Source organism: Phoca vitulina, unplaced genomic scaffold, assembly GCF_004348235.1.
Source record: "Phoca vitulina isolate PV1807 unplaced genomic scaffold, GSC_HSeal_1.0 scaffold18, whole genome shotgun sequence".
NCBI classification, from domain to species: domain Eukaryota; kingdom Metazoa; phylum Chordata; class Mammalia; order Carnivora; family Phocidae; genus Phoca; species Phoca vitulina.
The window spans coordinates 26,787,542-26,805,703 of record NW_022589721.1 but is presented as its reverse complement, the minus strand read 5'-3'; the positions used below and the strand labels follow the sequence as shown (position 1 = coordinate 26,805,703).

At 54.0% G+C, this 18,162-nt stretch overlaps 1 protein-coding gene across 5 annotated transcripts in view; it reads left to right on the top strand.

The window, feature by feature from the left end:
- ST3GAL1 (ST3 beta-galactoside alpha-2,3-sialyltransferase 1) overlaps positions 1-18,162 on the top strand; it is a 93,047-nt gene that overhangs the window by 67,794 nt on the left and 7,091 nt on the right. For 4 of the 5 annotated variants that reach the window (XM_032415704.1, XM_032415707.1, XM_032415705.1 and 1 more), the window contains 4 exons: positions 6,787-7,699; positions 15,594-15,790; positions 16,749-16,928; positions 17,523-17,568. In XM_032415704.1, the coding sequence (XP_032271595.1) occupies positions 7,388-7,699; positions 15,594-15,790; positions 16,749-16,928; positions 17,523-17,568 (735 nt within the window). In that variant the 5' untranslated portion in view covers positions 6,787-7,387. Of the gene's footprint in view, positions 1-6,332; positions 6,360-6,786; positions 7,700-15,593; positions 15,791-16,748; positions 16,929-17,522; positions 17,569-18,162 lie in introns of those variants that run through there. The other variant, XM_032415708.1, reaches the window with a different exon arrangement.

Sequence of the window (18,162 nt, the reverse complement as noted above, 5' to 3'; positions counted from 1 at the left end):
GTGGCAGAGGCTTGTAGACCATTTCTCCCACCAAGGACTAAAAAAGCTGAATGAGCTAGAAATCCAGCTCTTTGGAGGCATTAAGAGAACAGCCAAGGCAGCCAGGACTTGAGAGGTGAAGATCCATGAGAGAAGGGCGATGAATGGGAGGCGGAGCCCGATACTCCAGCTCCCTTCTTGCATGAGGGATGTGCTGGCTCGTAGGAGGCTCCAAAAGCAGGCAGAGAGCACGGCAGCTCAGTGCTGGGCTGTCTCACGAGGCTGGGAGTAAAGCAAATTAAATTACATTAAAAATAGAACTCAGGACTTCCGGGTCAGCACAAACCTAAGCGACCAAGAACCTAGAGCAAAGGGAACCACAGAGAAAAGAGGGAATGCTCTGCATCTCTTCTTCCTTCCAAGGCATCTACCAGTATTTCAGCTGCCTGGGACCAGAGCCTGAGAATCCAAGCTACAAACAGCAGCGGAGAGACTAAAAGGCTAGACCCAGCTTTTGACAACCTCACAGTGCAGGGGAGATCAGAGGTGAGAACATGCAAGGAGGAGGCGCCTCGGTAGGCATCCCAGCTATCCTTTGAGAAGGGCTGTGGCCTATTAGTGGGGGCAAACCAGAAATAAGTGGGAGCAAATTGGAAATAACCAGTCACTGTGAAAACTGAAGTGTGGCCCCAGTCACCCTGGTACCTGGAACAAAGTAACATGCCCCTGCTCCACCTGCCGACCAGGAGAAAGCACCTTCCTCTCTGAATAAGGACAGCCTGCTCCAGAGTCTCTACGCTTTTGGCTCACACAGTATGCATCGTTACCAGGCATGCCAGGGGACAGAACCAAATGACCAAAGAGAGATAAAGAGAGAAAACAGACAATAGAAATAGACCCCTATGCTATCCAGATGTCACAAGGTGCAGACATAATCTTTAAAATAACTGTGATGAATAATTTCAGGAAGATGGACAAGGTGGGGAATTTCACCTGAAAAGAACTAGAGCTTATAAAAATTTTGCTCAGGTGGAAATTCTAGAACTGAGAAAGACAATAACCAAAATGAACGCAATACCCTAATTCACACAGCAGAAGAGGATGTGAACAATGTAGTATCTGTCTCAAGAAATTGGAAAGATGACAGATTTCAAGCCCAAAGGAATGACAAGAAAGGAGATAATGAAGATGAGAGCAGGTATTAATGAATTAGAGGGTCAGCTATGGCTACGTAGAAAGATCCGGGAGGAGGCAGAAGCCTGGGTCAGAGTGCTGGCTCTGCCACTGTCTCGCTGTGTGACCTTAGTCAAGTCACTTGCCTTCTCTGGGCTTCAGTTTTGTATGTCAGGGAAATAAGCATGATTATCCATTTTGCCCAGTTGATGTGAGGATCACACAGATGACAGTTGCAGCACCTCCTTATTAGACCTAAGTGCTGATGTTACCAGCAGCCCTCGTGCAGGGGACTCTGCAGAGGGCTAGGAGGGCATCCCAGCCTGGGGAGAGTCGTGCACTTGAGCAGGTGTGAACTAAACATTCAGAAACCCATGCTGTTCATTCACCTCGTTTTCCAAGCATTTGAAACAGCTTATCTATCAGTGGCTGGTCATTGCCAATGTCTCCCTGTTGCCCGGGTGGGTTTATCTTTGTTAGGGACCCTCTTTTGAGAAATCTTGACTTTCTGGACCCTTGAAAGGGTGCTAATGTGTGTTCAACATTGTGCCGGTGACCCCGTTAGACTGTCACATACGCATTCTCCGTGCCTCCTCCAGGACAGGCGGACCTTGGAGATAATCGTGGGTTCAGTTCCAGACCACCGCAATAAAGTGGACATTGTAACGAAGCGAGTCAAATGAATTTTCTGGTTTCCCACTGCATTCAGAAGTTGCGTTTGGGGCATCTGGGTGGCTCAGTCGGTTAAGTGTCTGCCTTTGGCTCAGGTCACGATCCCAGGGTCCTGGGATCGAGCTCCACGTCAGGCTCCCTGTTCGTTCGGCAGGGAGCCTGCTTCTCCCTCTCCCTCTGCCTGCCGCTCTGCCTACTTGTGCTCTCTCTGTATCTCTCTGTCAAATAAATAAATAAAAAACTTAAAAAAAAAAAGAAGTTGCATTTATACTATAGGGGTCTATTAAAAGTGCAATAGCCTTTTATCTTTAAAAATCAAGATAGATACCTTAATTTGAAAATCCTTTATTGCCGAAAAGTGGTGTCATCTGAGCTTTCAGCCTGTTGTCATCACCGATCACAGATCATCTCAACAAATTCAGTAATGAAAAAGTTGGAAATACTGCGAGAATTACCAGAATGTCACACGGAGACGCAAAGTGGGCGAATGCTGTTGGAAAAATGCCACGGGTAGATTTGCACGACACTGGCAGGCTTGCCACAAACCTTCTGTCTGTAAAAAGCTCAGTATCTGCAGAGCAGGACAAACAGGATATGCTTGTCCTCCACTATGTGGCTGCGAGACATCAGCCACTCTGCAGGCAGGACAGGGAGCCGTGTCCTCCCCCTACTTTGTTTTGGGGAGGCGGGGCTGGCCTCCCTCGCCGCGCACATGGCATCTTGGTCTGGGTTCTGTTTCAGGGAGCCAGGGCTGGCGTTCCCCCAGGTGTTGCAGGCTGCCTCACTTACCGGAGTGCGGGGAAGTCACGCATTCCTCGTTGCTTCCCTGGGGCCAGGGAAGGGGTGGAAGGGTGTTCTTGCTTTTCCACTGCAGCTTATTTCAAAAGGCTTTGAAAAGCACTAATTGATAGCAGCTCAGAAGCCTCTGCAGGTCGGTGGGACCCGAGCACGCACTCTGGCCTCAGAGATGCGGCTCCCACCACGTGCTGAGTGGACGGGAGGGGGGTGTCACAGTTCTCCTGCCTCTGCAGCCCAGCCTCGCCCTCTGTCCCCACTCTCACCCTACCCCAGCATCAGCTTAGACCATGAATACCTCCCTTGCAGAGCCAGGACATTGTCGGGAACCTGACCCCTCGTTCAGAATTGTATTTGGTCTGTGTGGTTCAACAGTCATCTATTTGAGTGACCTTGTCTCTGACCTTGGCATCAGGATGCGGAGTCAGCGAGAGCGTCTTGGGCTGTGCTCATTACCGAGACAGATGCAGTGAGACCGTGTTGCCCCTCTGCTCAGACCCTTCAGTGGGTCCCACGTCACTCAGAGCAAACTTAGTCTTGCTTAATGGCTTCCACAGCCCCACGCTGTCCACCCCACCCCACACATGCCTTCTCTTCTCCTTTCCTCTCCTTTCCGTCGATCCAGGGGTACCAGCCTCCTTTCTCCTGAAGGCACCAGGGTCTTGCAGATGCCTACAAAGCTTCCACCTTAGAATATTTCATGATGTGTCCCAATCACCTGTCCCAGAGCCTGGCCCACCACAGGCCCCTAGAAAATAGATAGTGAGTGAATCAGACAACGAGACAGACTTTGCCCGGTTGACAGCCCAGAAAAGTGGACAGAATCGGTGTTATCCTCATTTTCCAGTTGAAGAAATGGTTCAGAGAGGGCAGGTAATTTGTTCACAGTCACACAGCAAATGGGTGGTGCAGCCTGAGAATCAGAGTCTTCTGACTCTTGGTCTGTGCTTTTCTGCTCACATCTCTCCTCTGAATTGTTGGCCCTTGCCTTTCCCTTCATTCGCTTCTGCATTCCTTCATGCCAGGTGACAGGCGCCCAACAATGAGTGAGACTGAGCTCCTATCCTCATGGGGCTCCCAACCCAGGGAAGAGGCAGATAAGTAAACAGTGCTGGCGGAGGGGAAGCCACGGCACCGTGGAAGCCAAGAGAGGACCCTACTCCTGCCAGGAGAGGGCAGGCCTTCCTCCAGGAGTCAGCACCAGCTGATTCCTGAAGAATGAGTAAGAACCAAGCAGGATGGGATGGACTTTCTGCACAGTGGGGGTCAGCCTGGGCAGGAGCAGCTGTGACCTGTGGGTCAGTCACATTGCTTCAAGTTTTATATAAATAATGTGCTTTATGCAATAAAGGGGATTTATTATCACATGTCATTAAAAATTTGAGGTGTAGGGTAGACTGCAGGTATGACTAGATCAGGGAGTCAGCACCACTTGTCTCAGCCCTGTTCAGCTGTTACCTCTTCCACATGAGCTATTAAAATGACCAGCACATATTATATGTTGGCTAATTGAATTTAAATTAAAAAGATTACATAGTAAAAAAATAAAATGAAATGGCCAGCACAAGCCTGACTTTTATATGCAAAAATCAAATAGCTAGAACAAAATAAAGTTTCTTCCCTCCCTACAAGTCAGGGGTTTCAGTGTGATTCCATGAATTAGCACACATACCCATCCCAGGACCAAGAGGACTAGGAATCTCTGCCAGCCAAATTAAATCAGAGCCCACCCTTGAAAATAAGCAGGTTAATCTCACTCCAGTGACAGAGCTGCTTCTTGCCAGAGGAGCAAGGGGTGGCTGGAAAGGATGACCCTGGACACCATTAGGTTATAAATACGAGTCAGGTTGTTTTGAACAATGAGAAATGGAGAAGTGGGTGAATCAAAATGCCCTTGCCAACTGAGCTGAAGAGTTGAGGGAGTAGACGCACATTTGGACCTTGGATGTCTCCAGGAAGCACTATGGGTTTAGCCTGATTCTTGAGCACCCCCCTCTTTTCCTACCAAAAGGTAATTAATAACCCTTCAACTGTCACTTTCCTAGAAAAAATGCATCCTGCTCATTGACATCTACATGTTAAGGGTGGGGACGAATTGACCAGACAGAGACTGGGTCGTGGACAGGGGACACATTCCAAGAAAAGATCAAAGACATCATGCTCAAGTGAAGAGATGTGACAGCACAAAGGCAGTGTGGTCTGGGGGCTCATGTTATGGACATCTGAGGAGGTGCTCTCTTTGATGGAAATACACTCCCCCTTTCTCTCTGTTCTTCCCACTGAAGACCAGTTGAGAGACAGGGTGTTGCTCCCAGAGTAGACCCTCTGCCCCCAGTTCCTGGTGCCCCCTCCCCTCCACGCACATGGAATCAGAGGCCTGTGGATTTGGATTCAGGTCCTGCTTCCTCCTTTCCCCGTGACCTTGGGCAAGTCATTTAATCTCCTTGAATCTCAGTTTATTCTGAGGACAAAATGGGGACCCCCTATCTGGCTGGCAGTCTACTTTGAGGACTGCTGGAGGAAGTAGATGTACATGCATGGCCCATCGTGTCCGGCTTTGAGTGGATCATTCAAGAATACTCATTCATGTAGGCATTGAAAAAAGGAAAAGCTTAGCAATTGCCTAATAGATCCCAGCAGCTCAGCCTATAGCATTTTTTTTTTTTTAGTCCAGATATCAGAATTTTATTTTTTTTGTTGTTTTTTTTTAAATTTTTTTATTGTTATGTTAATCCCCATACATTACACCATTAGTTTTAGATATAGTGTTCCATGATTCATTGTTTGTGCATAACACCCAATGCTCCATGCAGAACGTGCCCTCCTCAATACCCATCACCAGGCTAACCCATCCTCCCACCCCCCTCCCCTCTAGAACCCTCAGTTTGTTTTTCAGAGTCCGTCGTCTCTCATGGTTCGTCTACCCCTCCGATTTCCCCCCCTTCATTCTTCCCCTCCTGCTACATTCTTCTTCTTCTTTTTTTTTCTTTCTTAACATATATTGCATTATTTGTTTCAGAGGTACAGATCTGAGATTCTACAGTCTTGCACAATTCACAGCACTTACCAGAGCACATACCCTCCCCAGTGTCCATCACCCAGTCACCCCATCCCTCCCACCCCACCCCCCACTCCAGCAACCCTCAGTTTGTTTCCTGAGATTAAGAATTCCTCATATCAGTGAGGTCATATGATACATGACTTTCTCTGTTTGACTTACTTCGCTCAGCATAATACCCTCCAGTTCCATCCACGTTGTTGCAAATGGCAAGATCTCATTCCTTTTGATGGCTGCATAATATTCCATTGTATATATATACCACCTCTTCTTTATCCATTCATCTGTCGATGGACATCTTGGCTCTTTCCACAGTTTGGCTATTGTGGACATTGCTGCTATAAACATCGGGGTGCACGTACCCTTTCGGGTCCCTACTTTTGTATCTTTGGGGTAAATACCCAGTAGTGCAATTGCTGGATCATAGGGTAGCTCTATTTTCAACTTTTTGAGGAACGTCCATACTGTTTTCCAGAGTGTCAGCCTACAGCATTTTATCTTATCTTTGTAACCATTGGTAAGTGGAGGTATTGTTTTCTCACTTTACAGAAGAGGAGGCTGAGGGCCAGGCAGACTGACTAACTTCCCAAGACCACAGAGCTGGTAAAGCGGCACTTGAACCTGGGCCAGCTAAAGCCTACTCTGTAGGACTGAGGCAAACAGGCAGAGCTTGAATGCCGAGGTGGGCAGGAGCCTACAATTCTTATTGAAATTCAGAATCCAAAAGAGAGTGAAGGAGAGAGAAAGTAGCATGTACTTGGCAGGTACTCAGCAATCCGTATGCATTCCACTGTATGTGCATCATTGACTCATTTCACGACTTTGGTGGAATGCTTAAATGGACCCAGTTCTGGTTGCAGGAAAGATGGCAGGGTGACCCCTGTGTCCCTTAGCAGACCTTGCAGAATGGGCGTTAACATCCCATCATACACATGCACACACCAAGGCTCAAGAGGGTAAATAAATGGTCCAGAGCCACTCACCATGTTGGCTTGACGCCAGAGCAGAAGATCACGGAGTTTATCCTGGAGGAGGTGGGGAGAGAGAAAGATTGTTTTATAACAAGGTAATAGAATTTCATCCTGTTTTCTTCCTCCTTTTCTGTGCAGATGACAGGCAAGCCTCAGTGCCTCCATCCGGCATGCTGCTTAACGGCCACATCTCTGGTGACAGCATGGGAAAGACCCGGTTCTAATTAAGCATCGTCACCCATCACCCTTTCCGGAGGACAGTGGCAAAGACATCGTGCCTCTGTCCTGCACCGTGACCCTTCCTCCAAGGTCCTCACCCCCGAGAGTCCCTGCACTGTCACCAAGATTAATTACCCCTCAACCCCTTTGGATGGGAAAGGAAGTCATTTTATTAAGTTTGATTAAAGCTTCAAGAGACATTGTTGGCTGTTCCAGGACTGCTGACAAAGCATCCTACTTATTTCCTGAAAAGACAAATTATATGCAAGAAGGGCCAAGCCCCCCAGAGGGGTCCTCTTAGCCTCAGACCATCACGGGGTGATGTCCCGCACACAGGCGTGGCCATCGCCCGGCGGGAGTGAAGTCGGCCCTAGCAGGCCTGGAGGCCCCCCTGGGAATCCCTGCCTCACCTTGTGACCGAGCCTCCATCTCCGGGATTTTTCTTCCAAATTCCCCCTGGACCAGGCGTGATTTCCTCCAGCCCAGCCAGCCCCGGGAGGCGCCCGTCCGGACGGCAGAAATGGTGACCATGAGAAAGAGGACTCTCAAAGTGCTCACCCTCCTCGTCCTCTTCATCTTCCTCACCTCCTTCTTCCTGAACTACTCCCACACCATGGTGACCACCACCTGGTTTCCCAAGCAGATGGTCGTCGAGCTCTCGGAGAACTTCAAGAAGTTCATTAAATACACGCACAGGCCCTGCAGCTGCGCCCGCTGCATCAGCCAGCAGAAGGTGTCGGCCTGGTTCGACGAGAGGTTCAACCGGTCCATGCAGCCGCTGCTGACCACGCAGAACGCGTTCTTGGAGAAGGACACATATAGGTGGTGGCTGGTGAGAGCCGGGGCCGGGGCTGGGCGGGGCGGGCGGGGCGTGGCTGCAGGGGGCGGGCCGGGGGGCCCTGCCAGGTGCCTAGCAGGATTCGGGGTGGTGGCATTCATTCGTTCGTGCAACCACCGTTTATGGAGGGTCCACGATGTGTAAATCAGAGCAGGGCGTTCTGTATTCACTTCCCGTGTCTGCCTTAGCGGGTTGCCACAAACTGCGTGCCTTAATACGACAGACCCATCACGCCACCTGACCCTCTCCTCTCGGCCTCTCTGCGTCTCCCGTCTCTCTCTGCCTTTCTCTGCAAGGCCACCTGTTACTCCGTTCAGGGCTCCCTAAATCCAGGATGATCCCATCTCGAGATGCTTCATAACCGCTGTGAAGACGCTTTCCCACCAGGTCCCGTTCACAGGGAGTTGGGACTTGGACATACTTGTGTGGAGGTTCGTTCCACGCAATACAGATACCGAGATGCAAAAAAGAGACACGGTCCTCACTCTCACAGAACTGTGTCCTGGCTGAGAGAGACAGATAAGAAACCAAGAAGACAGGCTCAGGTGGAAATGCCCTGAGGGAGGTCATATGAGGTTTGTGATGGAGAGAGGCTGGGGGTCCGGGGCCTCTGTAAATGGGGTCATCGGGGAAGGTCTCTGCAGAGGCAGGACTTGAGCTAAGACCGGAGGTAGAGAAGGCACCGGGCATGGAAGGATCCAGAGAATGTGCCACAGGTCACACAGCAGCGAGCGTAGGAGCCCTGGGGAGGCATCCGCTGGGTCTGTCGAAGGAGCGGGGGCCCCGCAGTGGGCAGCCCCCCGGTGGGGCTTCTGGTTGGTTCTTTGTGCAGCAGGAAGCTGCTTTGAATCTGAGGGGAGTCCCATGATCTGATCTAGTGGTTTGAAGGTTATTCCGGTGGTTGAACCCCAAAATGGAGTGAAGGGGAGTAAGAAAGAATTTATTCCTTGCAGATTTATTGAGCACTTACTATATGCCAGGCACCGATATATTGAGATCGAAAAGACAGCCTCCCCTTTCTGGTCTATGGGGTGGCGAGAGAGAAGGAGACAGCCAGCCACACGCCGGGCTGATATGTGCTGCTTTGGAAGTGGCCCAGGAAATGCGGAGACCCAGGGGAGGGGCGCCAGACCCACCTTGGGGCCGGGGCGGGGGCTGTCAGAGAAGGCTTCCCAGAGGAGACTGTGGTGGAGCTCCTCCTAAAGGACCCAGAGAGGTTGTCCTGGCGGGGACTGCAGGAAGGGCTCTCCAGAGGGACCAGTGTGCGTATCAGCCTGGAGGTGTGAGAAAGGCCTGTGTGGTTGCTGGAGGCGCAGAGCATCATGGCTAAAATCCGAATGTGAGTGAGGGGTGGGGTGTGAGCAATGAGGCCATTGATGTAGCTCATGAGGCTCTTCCTATATCATGTTAAGAAGTTAGAGTTGCGTGTAGGCTGAGAAAATCAGGGGGGGCCTTCCTGCAAGAGGCCGGCTTTCCCAGTCAGCAACTCTTCAAGCAACTGTTGCAATCTGGGAGCTTACGGTCTCTTTGAACAGCTTAGAAGAGTCTACAGTGACTCAGAAGAAGTGGATCGGAATGTCCGGGCTCAGTCTTGGTTCACTAAGCTGTGTTGAGCACCTCAGGGTGCAGGTCCTGGGGTGGTCCTGGGGAGGTGACAGAGAACAGAACAGGCAGGGTCTTCACCCCCTCGAAGATTCTAGTGTCTGCTAAAGGAGGCAGCGGACCAGGCTTGACAAGGATTAGGGCAGCGTTTCAACCTCGCACTCGTGACAGTTGAGGTTGGATACATCTTTGTTTCTGGGACTGTCCTGCACATCGTAAGATGTTTAGCAGCATCCCTGGTCTCTACCCATGAGATGCCAGAGTCTCCCACCCCCCAGCTGTGAGAACCAGAATGTCTCCAGATATTGCCAGTTGACCCTGGCAGGGGACAGGGGGTGCAGAATTGCCCCCATAACCACGGGGGGAGGGAAAAAAAACTCGGAAAAGAAAGTGACTTGCTCCAAACAGCACGTCCCATTCAGCCCCTGGAAGTAGTGATGAGAAACTTCTAGAGTAGGTAGCCAGGACGACTTCATCTGCTTCCTTCCTGAAGGTCCTCGGGGAGGGCAGTTTCAAAAACTCTCAGGTTGGCTTAGCCCAGGACGGATAAAAAGGTACAAGAAAAAAAACAAGAAACAAAAAACCTCGGTTTCTTGCTATAACCTGTGTATCTTCACAGGACCTGCTCTGTGCCTTCTAGACTTAGGAATTAGGATGTGGCATCACGGTCCCTGGGTTTTGCTCCTGATTTTCTAGGTCTTATCAAGAGTGCTTCTGAGGAACCTCTTCGTCTGGCTGAGTCCTCAGATTGAGGCTCTAACAGCCGCCTCACCAGCTTCTCTATGACACTGCAAACATTAGGTTTTAACACTTGTATTTATTTTTGCTGGCTGAATGGGCAAGTAATAATGAATGTGCTTCCCCCCTCCCAGCGCTTATCAAGGCTGAACAAAAATTTTTCCAAGTGACTGTTGGTATTTTATTAAGTTTTCTCCCATGTCCCCAGCCCCAGCCCTTATCTGCAGCCCTTCTTCCCTGGAGCTCAGCCCCCCGTGGCCACTTGGAAGGGACGGGTGGTGGGGATAGAGAGCCCTTGTGAATAGAAATCAATAGAAAGGAGCAGGGCTGTAGAGCTTCTGGGCTCCCGGACAACACAGAGGTCACATGTCTTGAGTAAAGAATCATACCACATGGGACAAGATCTCCTGTTCTCCACGTAGAGACACAGAATATTTGAAATCAAAACCACCCTGGGAATTCCAAGATGCATCATAGATCTGCATGCAGGCAGCTGGGACAAGCGCGTGGGCAGATCCAGACCCAGTACCCCGACCACAGAGCCCCTGCCTTTCAGACATTCAGAGCCTGGGGGGAGCCCACTGGGAGCACAGAACCAGCGGCAGGTGGCTGGTGCCACGGGACCAGGAGGCAGGCCCAAACTCTCCCTAGACTCACTCTGTCCCAGACCCCTCAGAGCCCTGGGGTAGAGCAGACAGCTAGAGTCCCTGTTCTCCCACTTAGTCTGTGCGAGGGAGCCCCCAGGCCCGTGAAGACTGAGGCCACTCGGCCATCGGTGCGAAGCCCGACCTGGGACTCGGCCGCCTGTCCCAACACCCCTGCCTCCCCTTCCGCTTGCCCACGGCTGCTCATCTGCTCCATGGAAGGGAGGCCAGGACTGGGTGGATCAGAGAAGGAGCGGTGGGAAGCTGGAGGCTAAGGGACTGAGGTGCCTTGGGAATGGCAAAGCACCTGGTGAGTGCAGCATCAGGGTGCTGACTCCATTGTCCCCTTGGGCACGGCCCCCACCCACACCCATCTGATCCTGATGAGAAGCCCTGGGCAGAGCCAGGCCCACAGACCCTTCATGCCTCCTTCCCCAGGAAACAGGGGTGTATGTGACGGGCCGGCCAGCTGAGCCAGGAGGAGTCTGAGGCCAGAACTGTGGGGTCTCGAGCTCCCACCCCGCCTCTGAGCTTCAAGGTCGCCATCAATGGGCATCGCAATCCCAGCAGGCGAAGGAGACAAGGCAGGTGTGAGACAGGGCAGGTGTAAGCTCCGGCGGGAGCAGGAAGACAGGAGCGATCCCACGGGGCCACCCCCACCCGCCCTCAGGCAGCCTGCGGACCCTGTGGGCCTCTCCTCCCACCTCCGTCCCAGTCACCAGGACAAGGGTCCCCTCTGCCCCGGCCTCATTTCCGCACACTGTTGGACCCGCCCACGGGAGACAGCTTCCTGCCCCAAGCATCGTGCTCAGTGCACAAAAGACAATCATACCCCCGTCCGATGCCAAGTGCCACTCTGGCCAGGCCCCAGGCCAAACTTGCCAGGCAGAGCCCTCCCGCCCCCCGCCTTCACCACACCCTGTGAAGACACCTTGCCTCCGTTTCTCACTTGTCAGGCCCGCCTCATTGGTGAGGGGCACAGTCGGATGACATTCTAGTTCAAGGACGAGCTCTGCAGTCAGGTCGGGGTATTCAAGCTATCTTGGGGGCTCTGGGCCATCCACTCCACCTCGCTGAACCTCAGTTTGCTCAGCTGTAAAATGGGTACCTCATACGCCCTTGCTCATAGGACGGTTACGGGGAGTAATGAGGAAATGCCTGTGAAGTCCTTCGCGCGGGGCCTGGCGTACAAGCACAGAACACACACTGCCGCCTGTGACGAGCGTTCCCAGGCCGGCACGCCTGCCTGCTCTCGCTTGCCCTCCGCACGCGGCATCTAGCACACGATGGGGGCTCTGCAGCGATGGGTCCGGTGGATGTGTGAATGCGTGTCAACCGTGGCAGAGGTCATTCACTCACTCAGCACACGGAGCGGGTGTTGTCTGTCAGTCCGTGCTTGCTGCTCGGATGCTCGGGGCCGGACAGACAAGCCCACGGCAGCTGCCGATTACACTACGCCCGTGGCCGGGGACCTGCGTGCCAAGCACATGCATAAGGCAAAGACCAGTATTTTGAGGGGATTGTGGGAGGTGCCGCATGGCGAGCTGGACATGGAAGGAAGAGCAAGGTTCACTGGGCGGAGCAGAGAGGAAGGGTGGGAGGAGAGGGTACCTCTTTCCAACACAGGGGTCTGAGACGGGGGGTACAGAACGCCAGACGTCCTGCCTCCAGGCTGGACAGTCTGGGCCACAGTTACACCCCCAAGCTCCCCATGCCATCAGGCAGAAGTGCAGGAGGAGTGAGTGAGGCTCTCCCCATCTGTGCCCTGAGTGTGTGTCCCGGACGTGCGCCTCCCTGGCCCCCGCCCGCTGAAGTGGACCGCGCCGTGGAGCCCGTGTCCCCCACCCTCCCTCGCTGCGGCCAGCGCCCACCCCACGCACCTGTACCCCTGACTCTAGCCTCCGCTTGCTGGCCCTGCCCGAGGTCACGGTGCAGCTTCAAGGAGCCCTAACCCCCGGTAGGCAAGCACTTGTGGAGTGCTGCCCAAGAGGGATACTTGGAAGCTCCTCCGGAAGAGTGAGAGGGGGAGGATGTCTTTGAACTTTTCAACATGCCCTCCCATGTGCAAGTTAGCAGCCTGGTGGTCCTTTTGCTATCACTTACAAGAGTCAGGGACATCGGAGTATCCCTTCCCAAGGAGGACAGGCACAGGGACACAGATCAGCACTGAGTGCCCTGCCCCGTCTGACCCAGCGGGCAGGTGCGCGAGTTAGGATTCTAACCTGCAGGAGCACAGCTCGGCTTTCCCACCCAAGCTCTTGCCGGCTCCGCACGCGCCCGATGGCCTAGCCCTTCTCCTCCCTGGGCCTCAGTCTCCACTCCTGACAGCAAAGCACTGTAACAGGTCCGAAATCACCGACGTGGAACCACACGCCGCCTGGGGCTAGGGTGATGGCGGGGCTGGCCGTTCAAGAACTGCACATCCCAGCGCGAGGACTGGAGGCCTTGGTGATTCTCTGGCTGTTTGCGGGTGCAAGGACTTTAATCTGGCCCGATGTTTGGTTATGCACTTCTCCAGTCCCGTGCCCGTCTTCCTTCTAACGAAGCGTGGGCAGCGTGCCCGGGCCAGCAGCAGTATGAGCGGGAATCAAATAACGTTGTCTTGTTTCCATGGTTGGGTGCGATTACTTTTTTTACTTCTGCCAAGTAATCCTTGCCTTCCACTTGTGGCAGGGATGTGAGATTTCCTTTGAAAATGAACTTACTTTTTTTTTCCTTCTCTGAAATGAGCCATTAAAAATGAGTTCAGTCAGTCAGAACCAGGTGAAGACATTGCCTGTGCTGTGCTCCCAAGTCACGTCTCCTGGGGCCTCAGGACTTCAAACCACGGGGACGTCCGTGGAGGGGCCTGCAGGAGAGCGTGGCGGGGGCCCTCCACCCGCACCAGCAGCAGCATGGCCTGGGAACCTGTTGGAAGTGCAGGATCTTGGGTTCAGCCCAGCCCTACTGAGTCAGGCTCTTTGAGTTAGCAAGGTCCTGGGTGACCGCCCATCCGGGAGCTTGGAGCTGCCCCGGGAGATCTTATCGCAAGCAGGTGTTTAATCTGGGGATTGTTATGTTTTATTGTGTTGAAATGTACATAACATAATTACCATCGTAACCATTCGTAAGTGTACAGTTTATCGGCATTGAGGATATTCACACCGTTGTGTCACCAACACTACCCTCTAGAGCCAGCAGTTTTTCATCGTGCCCCCAAACCCTGCCCCTGTTCAGCGCGAACTCCCCTCACCCCTCCCTCGGACCCTGGCAGCTAGCTGCCTTTCTACCTTCTGTCTCTATGAATTGGCTCCCCTAGGGGACCTCATATAGTGGAATCCTAGAATATTTGTCCTGTGTCTGGCTTAGGTCACTAAGTGTGTTTCTAAAGCCCAGCCATTCTTCTTTTTTTTTAAAGATTTTATTCATTTGAGAGCGAGAGAAATCACGAGCGGAGGGAGGGGCAGAGGGAGAGGGAGAAGCATAGGCTCCCCGCTGAGCAGGGAGCCCGATGCGGGGCTCGATCCCAGGACCCTGAATTCCCTTCTTTTTTATGACTGCATGACATTCCACCCTTGTTTCATATGCTCACCTGCCGGGGGACATGTGGGTCGCTTCCACCTTCTGGCTCTGGCAACTAATGCAGCTATGAACATGGGTGTGCGAGACTGTGTGTGACCCTCAGTCCTTCCGAGTGCATCCCTGGGAACGGAAGCGCTGCCTTTCGTGGGTATTCTGTGTGTGTTCTCCATGGTGGCCACACCATTTTCCGTGCCCACAAGCAATGCACGAGGGGACCACTTTCTCCACATCCTCTCCAACACTTGTTCTTTCTTTCTCTTTTTTATTTATTATAACCCTCCCAGGGGGTGTGCTGAGTGGTCCAGATGTTGCTGCCCACGGGTCTCCCATGGCATGTTGGAGGAGACGCTGAAGGTTTTAACTAAAGGAGCCACACTCCTGGGGGGCCTCTCCTTTGGAGATCTGATTCCTCCTGTCTCAGGGTGGGGGGCTGCATGCCTCTGGATCTCCGCATATGCCCCTCACAAATCTCCTAGACAATGGCCACAGCGAGTTCTAACCTTCCTTTCCCAGATACTGCCCTGGGCCTGGGGCTGGGAGAGGCTGGTAGGACTCACCCCACAGCCACTTCTCCCCTCCACCCCTGCCAACCCACCCCCTGCCCAGGCCCTGCAGCCCCAGGGAATGGGCTTTCTGAAGGTCCAGGTTCCAAGGGTCTGAGACGGGCAGTATTGTGGGAGAGAATTTTCAGTGGGTTTCTGAAAGCCTGGGTTCAAATCTTGGTTTGGATGTGGGACACGTGGTTCAACCAGTCTGGGCCCCATGGCGTCCTTCTCGTCTACAGTTCAAATCTGGTATGGTATGCACTGCGGCTGGTGACAGGGTCAGAGGTGATACTGCTTAGGAAATGTCTCCAGGTTTTACCATGAGTGAGGAAGTCAGAAGTCTGGAGCTCAGTCTTAGAGAATGAAAACATTTGCTAGGCAGACGTCAGAAGCCTTGATGCATCTAGCAAAGGGCTGGTTTTTTGGTCCTGCTGGAGCCCAGTGGTCCCCGGGGGGTAGGCAGGAGGATGAAGGGAGCCGAGGCCAGGGAGGTGGCCTTGGAGGGTCACCTGTCCCTTTTCCTCTCACCCGGTGTCATTAGCGAGCACATAGTAGGTGCTCAAAAAGCATTTGCAGAATGAGGAGGTGATCTCTTTCCCATCTCCTTGAGCGGCCCCCGGGCTTCGGGAGGGGGAAGTGGCTGTCTGAGCCCCCTCAGTCCGTCTCCAGGTGCCCAGCAGAGAGGGGCCCCGTGAGCACAAGTGGGGAGCTCGGGGCCCAGCACGGGGGCGGCTGAGCGGCCCCGGCCAGAGGCAGCACAGCTGGGCTGACCTTCCTCCTTCTGTCCTCGGCCCACAGAGGCTCCAGCGGGAGAAGCAACCCAATAACCTGAACGATACCATCAGGGAGCTGTTCCAGGTGGTGCCCGGGAATGTGGACCCCCTGCTGGAGAAGAGGTCGGTGGGCTGCCGGCGATGTGCTGTGGTGGGCAACTCCGGCAACCTGAGGGAGTCCTGGTACGGGCCTCAGATCGACAGGCACGACTTCGTGCTGAGGTGAGTGCCCGGCCCCTCCGAGCTCCCAGAGGCACCTTGGCTCAGGGCCAGGAGGTCAAGACCCCAGTGCTAGCACGCCCAGACTTCCCCGCAGACCCCAGGCCCTGCCACGACCCCCTGTGGGCCTCAGTTTCCCCACCTGTGCATTGTAGGAAGGAGGCAGACCAGCCATGCCTCTCTGGACCCCAATGGGAAATCCTACACGGGAGGAAGCCAGCGGGGCTGGAGCTCGGCACAGAGAGGCCTGGCGAGAGGGCAAGATTTCTTTGAAGACTGGTTTAATCTTTAAAATTCGGCCCCATTTTGCAATCGAGGCCATAATAAAACTATATGCTTTTAACGTAAATACATTTCGCTGTCACCCAATAAAATAGATCCTCCGGGAAGCTGTGTATCCTTGGTTTCTTGTCATCTCCCCCCGCCCCCCGACTGTTCACTTGGCGGTGGGACTGCTGTTCCCCAGGCGCCTTCTGGAGTGGTCTCCTGTTCCTGTGATCTCCGCATTTATGTCTCAGACCACACGTCTCAGACCACACGCCTGGCTTCTCGGGGCCTTGGTGTACCTGGCATGCAGCAGGAATGTCCGTGGTGAGGGGAGAGGTGTCAGGTTCTGGATCAGACAGACCTGAGTTCAAGGCTGCCACCCACTAGCTCTGTGTCCCGGGACAAATTCTTTGCGTTCAGTTTTCTTCCCTCATGAAATAGGACCACAGAATACCTCCCGGGCACGGTTGTCATTAAGGTGCAAGGCGCTGCGTTACTCGGTCAGGATGGTGCTTTGTACACGGTAGGTCAGCAATGGTGACAATGGCCGGGCTCGCTCGAGATCGAGAAAGAGAAAGTAGCAAAAGCTTTCTAGCTGCGTCTTAATCATCCCCATTTCCCAGCTGAGGGAGCTGGGGCCCAGAAGCAGCGCCCATGTGATGCGATGCGTGTCCCTCTGTCCCTTCTCCCCCAGGATGAACAAGGCCCCCACGGCGGGCTTTGAGATGGACGTCGGGAGCAAGACCACGCACCATCTGGTGTACCCCGAGAGCTTCAGGGAGCTGGCGGAGAACGTCAGCATGGTCCTGGTCCCCTTCAAGACCACCGACCTGGAGTGGGTGGTCAGTGCCACCACCACGGGCACGATCTCTCAGTGAGTGCCCCCCCTGGGGCGGGGGGGGAATGTGGGGGGTGGAGAGGCCATTGCCCCACCCCCTCACTGATCCTCCGTGCCCCCCACCATGCTGTTCCCACACCCGAATGCCTCCCCTGCCAGACTTCCTTCTGGAATGCACCAGCCCTGGGCCCGCAGCCGCCCTCTCCTCCCGCCCCCTCCCACAGGATCAGGAGAGTGAAGTGCCCCCCTAACTAAGGCCAGATGGCCGGGCATTTGCACCTTCATCTTGGGGCACACATAACCTTGTAGATGGAAAGGGGGACTTTGTGGGGCTCATCATTCAGTGCCTCAGCAGTGAGCTGTGCTCCTTCAGCCTCCTTCGGGCTTGCTCGGAGCAAGTCCCCTGGTCTTAAGCTTTGTAGGGGGAAAGCGGCATTTAAAAAACATTCTCAAATTAGCCAGGAGCGCCCTCTGGTGTCCATACTGGGCCACTGCTACAGGAGCACGGGGCTGTGGCAGGGAAGGGGCGTCCCTACCGCCCTCTCCCTCTCCAGGGTCCATCCCCAGAGCTGCATGCAGGCAGCCCGGCCCCCTCGCCACATTAACCACCTGCTCTTTCTCTTTCTGCAGCACCTATGTTCCTGTCCCCGCAAAGATCAAAGTGAAAAAGAATAAGGTAAGTCGAGGCTTAGGTCCTTGTCCTCTGAGCTGAGGCTCAGTTTGATGACAGAAAGCCCCGTCTCCCCTCTGCCAGCAACCTGGGTGCAGAGAGCCCTTGGGGTCCCTGGGCTGCTGGAGGCCAGAGCCCCTACGCAGCTTACCTGCTCGACAGACTGACCCTGGCAAAGTTTCTCCACGTGGGACCCCGGCCCAGCAGCATCCCTGGGATACGGTCCTAGATGCAGACACTCAGGCCCACCCCAGACCTACTGCGTCAGAAACTCTGGGGCGAGGGGACGGCCCAGCGGCCTGGGCTTCTACCGGCCCTCCGGGGATGCTGATGCGGGCTGCAGTGTGAGAACCGGTGCTGTACGGTGTGAGCCTCTCGAAGCCAGACCTCACCTCCTGCCCCCCGTCTCCATCTGCCCCAGTGGGCCCCCGGAATGGGGTTGGCCAAGACCTGGGCAAAGGGCAGAAGATGAAAGAAGTGACGTGTCCACCACACTGGTCCTTTGCACACACTATGAGATCAGGGTCAGAGAGGTCAAGGGACTGGCTCAGGAACACACAGCTCGTTCATGGTGTGGCTGGAACTGGAGCGCTCCAGCAC